This window comes from Camellia sinensis, chromosome 10 (genome assembly GCF_055761805.1).
Source record: "Camellia sinensis isolate YWXY chromosome 10, ASM5576180v1, whole genome shotgun sequence".
NCBI lineage: Eukaryota > Viridiplantae > Streptophyta > Magnoliopsida > Ericales > Theaceae > Camellia > Camellia sinensis.
Window position 1 is genome coordinate 30282086 of NC_138970.1, and position 5539 is coordinate 30287624.

Below are 5539 nucleotides of genomic sequence, written 5' to 3' on the forward strand. Positions count from 1 at the left end.
AATTTAAAATAATGTTCACCAAACACTCTATTCTAATTTTTGAATCAACATGAATTTTGTAAATGATGTGTTATAAATTGAATAAAATACATCACCAAAATCAAACCTGTGTAACCCCAACGGCCCAAAGTAATTTAAAAATTCATTACATAATTTGTATGCATTTTCATTTTATTTTGGATTCTCCTCCGGAAGGAACGAACTTGTCCGTGACTATTGTCTTCCAGGATATGCTTTTGCGTGCGGTCTGAAAATTTCTTTTTCCAACGGTCGAATTGTCGTTAGTCTCATAATCCACTTCGTTGTGCCTCACACAAGGTACTTGAATTCTCAACTCTCACGCTAAATCTCTTAACATGTATGATGCTATTATATTAAGACTATAATTTTGATTCTTGGTTTATCACTATACCCTTTTGATGAAATGATCATTATAGTAATTTATAAAATTTTGTGATCAATCTGCTTGGTTTAGTTCATCACTTCATATTTTGGTTGATTGGGTAGTTCATTGTGACGATCAAGATTGGGTAATTCAATGAGTTCTGCTTGTTTGATAAAATTCCTCAATGAGCCAGAGACACAGAACACAAATTTTTGATTTTCCTGCTTTTTGCGACAAAGAAAATGTACAGGGAAAAGAAGAAAAAAAAAAGAAAAAAAACCCCACAATCCAAAAATTTGATAATTGTAACTATGAAGGAGGAGGAGAGAGTGACAAGGAAGAAATGGACGGTGAGTCATGATGACAATTGCATTTTGGGTTGTGTATGCCTTTCTTCACATGGATATCAAGTTTGGAACAAAACACACAATATCGCCTGGAAAATGCTTTATCTTCTCTCGTGTCTTCATCTTCATCTTCATCAGAGTCTTCTTTGTCATCTTGGGTTTCTTCTTCAATGGTCTCAACCTTCACATAATCACACCAAGCAAAAATGAAACCCAAACTTGGAAAAATCATCTGAGCGAACCTCTCAATGTGTTTGTTGCACCATTTGCTCCCTTGCTTCCAGAACATTAGAGGCCCAATAATGACTCCTGCTCCTATCCCGAACCCCAACCCTGTAAATATGAATTGCCAATTGAACTTTTTCACCACAAAAGAACCTGACTTGTTAGAGCTCGGTGCTGGTGATGGTACCAGTGAGGCGTTGTTGCAACTGATGTTCAAAGGATACCCACATAATCCCTTGTTTCCTTGAAAGGAAGTGTCTGAAAATGTTTGAATTTGAGAGCCTTTTGGGATCATTCCAACTAATTGATTATATGATAAGTTCAGGAATGCAAGAAATGTAAGGCTTGCAAGTTGCACTGGGATGCTCCCACTTAGCTTGTTATGTGAGAGGTCTAATGATCCAAGCTGTGTTAAGTTCCCAATTGATGATGGAATTGGACCTGTGAGGGCATTGTGCGACGCGTTAAGAACATAGATAGATTTGAGAGACCCTACTGTATTTGGTATCGACCCTTGGAAATTGTTGTTCGAGATATCAATGGAGGTAAAAATAGTTAAAATTTTCACTAGCTCCATCTCCATCCCTTTATTGTTGAGTGTCACAGTATCTTGATAGTAGAAGCCATTAAGTTCTAGGAACTCAAACTTCAGGTGACTGAAATTTGATTTTGCATTATGATCAGCAACAGTCATTGCTGTCCAATGTGTGAAGACTTTATCTGGTAGATCACCACTAAAGTTGTTCGAAGCTAGGTCAATGATTTGAAGCTTTAGCCACATATAATGCCCTAGTCGACAAATGGAAATGCCTCCGTGGAACTTGTTGGATCGCAAAACTAATACACGCAAGCTAGATAAGTTCCCCAAGAAGCACGGGAAACTACCATATATCTCATTGTTACCAACATTTATAATCTCTAACCTTGCGCAATTGGCAAGAGATTTGGGAACCTGCCCTTCAAAATGATTCCTACTGATGTCTAGTGTCTCCAAAGCACAACTTTTCGGAAATGTACCCAAGATCTTACCACCAAGACTGTTATTTCTCAAATTCAGCACCCCAAGAGTCTCAGTACTCCTTTCAATCAAGCATGGAGGTATTGTGCCACTGAAATTATTATTGGATAAATCAAGAACATTGAGGAACCTTGTGTTGCATATTGATTCGGGGATGGTTCCTGTGACGCTATTACTTGAAAGAGAGAAGAAATAAGCAAAGGTGAGCTTGTTGCCAATTTTAGCAGGCATAGAAGAGTTGAAATTATTGCTCGAGTAATCCACATAGGTAACAGACTCTGGTGGTATTGGAATTTCCCCATGAAGTTGGTTAGAATGCAAGTCAAGGACAGAAAGACTAGGAAATTTATATGGTTTTTCCAAATCTACCAGGAGATTATGAGAGAGATTCAACTGCATCAGAGATCCAATTTTCCAAATCCAGTTTGGTATTCTCCCTGAAATTTGGTTGGCTGAGAGGTCCAAACTAATCATTTTTGATTGGTTCCGTAGGTCAGGAAATCTTCTCAGCTTGCAAGAAGCCATTTTTAATATGCTGAGCTGGGGAAAGGAAGACAAGCTAGACTCACTGTCACTTGCATTAATTGACAAACTATTGTATGAAAGCTCAAGTCTTGTGAGATTTTGGAGCCTCTGGATCATTTCTAGCTGTATGGTGCCACTGAAGTTGTTGAAAGAAAGCGAGAGGACATTTAGACTTCGCAGTTCAAAGAAAGATGAGGGAATTGGCCCTTGTAATTTGTTTCCACTCAAATCCAGTGTATCCAATGAAGGCAAGGATTTGTTAGAAAATCCAATAACTGGACCATCAAATTGGTTATTGGAAAGCTGAATTTTTTGCAGCAATGGTAGAGAAAACAAAGACAAAGGAATTGTCCCATTGAATGAATTGTGCGCTAAATCAATATTTAGAAGATTTGAAAGGCCTTGAAAATGAGTGGAAGGAACATGACCTGTTAGAGCATTATGAGATAGGTCTATGTAGTTGATATTCTTGGACGCCTGAAAGGATGGGATTGTACCGGTAAAACTGTTGGATGACAAGTCCAAATGAACAAGCTGAGGAAGGTTTGCCATGGTATTCGGAATCGTTCCGTTGAAATTGCAGCCTTGAAGCTCTATTCTAGATAGCATCTTCAGGTTACCAACAGAATCTGGTAATGTCCCTGAAAAATTTGTGTTGCTAAGCACCAGGGTGTGAAGGGGTCCATTTGGAGGAAACTGTGGCAAAAACCCTTGAAGTAATCTATTGTATGACAAGTCTAGAGCCTCCAATGTCGATACTTGGAATATCTTTTCCGGAAATTTTCCATCCAAGTTGGAAGAACAGAGATGCAAGGATCTCAAATTCAGCAAATCTGCGAAGAACTCCGGAACTCGGGCAGAGAGATTGTTTTGATCAAGTCGGATGTCGGAAAGAAACTGAAGCTTCAGGAGAGAAGAATCAATAGGACCTGAAAGATTGCAATTGGACAAGCTCAAGACTCGCAGATTAGGTAGTGAAGACGAAATGGCCTCACACCACTGGCTTGACTGGGCCGAAATATTTACCCCATCAAGTAGGAGTGTTTTTAGCCCCGTGAGGTTTTGAACAAGCTTTAATAAATTTGGGTTCTCAAGTTTCAGTGAAGGTGCTCCTGGGAAGTACAGGGTAGATAGATCAAGAGTAACCAATTTTGTCATGTGTGACAATACAATCGGAATTTGCCCAGCAAGATTTGCATTTGATAAATTCAGATGTGTCAGTCTGGTAAGGTTTCCAAAACTGCGTGGAATTTGTGTAAAGTTGAAGTTATTGTAAGCCAAATTCAGGTTTTGAAGAAATTGGAGACTGAAAAGACTACTCAAGTGGTTGATTCCACCTGAGATTGATTCGCTGTTCAAGTCGAGACCAGTAACATGACCCTCTTTGTTGCAAGTAACGCCCTTCCAACGGCAACAGTCAGTTGTTTGAGTCCAATTTACCAACTTGGCAGAAACTGTTGAATTGTATCTGAGGTTGTTCTTCAATTGGAGCAACAATGTGCTCTGATCGTTGAGACATTGGCCAGAGACCAATACTCTGTCGTTGCCAATCAAGATTGTGAAGAAGGGTATCAGGAAAAGCCATGAAAAGTGTAAAAGAAACCTCATTGGGAACAAATGTGAGAACCACAATCGCCCATAAGACAGTGAACTGAAAGAGGCTATGGAGTATCAACTTGACCTTTGGGCTAGTGGGTTGGGACGATCAGAGTCCGAGCAAGTTTACTTTGGCACGGCAGTGACTGACAGTGTCAAAGAGTAAGCAAAACAATGAAGAGTAAGAGTGGGGAGAGGAAGGAGGAAGCGAAACGAATGGGACGGTCAGATGAAGAGTCAGTCAAGGCAAAAACTAATGTTAAGAACGCAAGATTAAAATACAGATATAGTCATTTATTCAGATTCTCTTCAGCCTGCATAGTAGACTGGACCGTGTTGTTTGGGCTCATGAGACTCACCACGGGTCTTGTTTCGATAATCTTAACCGTTAAATATGTAGAGTTGGTCGATTATTTTATGCCTGTAAAAAATTTTGTTGATCGGATATCGAATAGCTATTTGATGGGATCAAATTTTTGTCAATAATTTATTTTGAAAATCAATTTTATCGTTGATAGAAATATGATTTAATCATATCGTTATCGATATCCGATTAACACGATTTTTTGCCAGAATAAAGTATTCGATGAGTTTTACACATCAAACAGTTCGTATCATTGAAACAAGACCCATGGTGAGCTCTCACAAACCTAATAACACAACACTTTCTAATCTTATCTCAAACCGGAGAGAAGCCTATCCCAGATGGGTCCCTCCATAAACTGGGTTTTAGTCTCAGCTTGCATTACATTTTTTATGAGTCATTTTGTATTTAGCATTGTTGGTAGGATTATGTAAAATATGGCCTAATCTACTAAAATCGTATTGATTCGTATTAATTTATATCGCTTTATCTGATAATTGCAGATTAAACTTTAAAATTTATAATCCATTTTTCAAATTACTCCGCTTTGCTATAGTTAATACGCATATATTTTTTAACCTCTAATGAAATATCAAAGTAAAAATGAGTGTGGAAAAGATTTAAAATGTGAAATTTGTTAAAAATTAGTAGTTATATATATGAAACTTATTATGTAAAATTAGTTTGTGTTATATATATATATATATATATATAAAATAGGGCGAATTACACTAACAATTTCTATAGTTTGGGACTTGTGTTACTTTGGTCCTAAACTTTTTAATTGTGACACATTTCACCCTGAATTTTGAATCTTGTTTAAAATAAGGACAATTGAAAATATTATTGCTTAATTTCAAAAGCAAAATCATCAATTTAATAAAATATAAACTAATTTGATAAAAATAAATGCCAAAAAAATATTTTTAAATTTTTAAAAATTATTTCTACTCACAAAAAATAAAAATTATGTAAAATTGATAAATCGTTTAAACATTTATTTATTTATTTTATCAAATTAATTTTTATTATGTGTTTAGATGATGATTATGTAATATGTGGTTGTTAGAATTTTAATG

General features: G+C 36.7%; 1 protein-coding gene across 1 annotated transcript; it reads right to left on the minus strand.

Annotated features, from left to right (window-relative positions):
• Positions 1-579: 579 nt before the first annotated feature.
• On the minus strand, positions 580-4338 carry LOC145801049 (receptor-like protein 6). Its single transcript, XM_082891224.1, has one exon. It carries the CDS (start codon positions 4106-4108, stop codon positions 695-697), a length of 3414 nt encoding a protein of 1137 aa, XP_082747350.1. The 5' UTR covers positions 4109-4338; the 3' UTR covers positions 580-694.
• Between the last annotated feature and the right edge of the window lie 1201 nt (positions 4339-5539).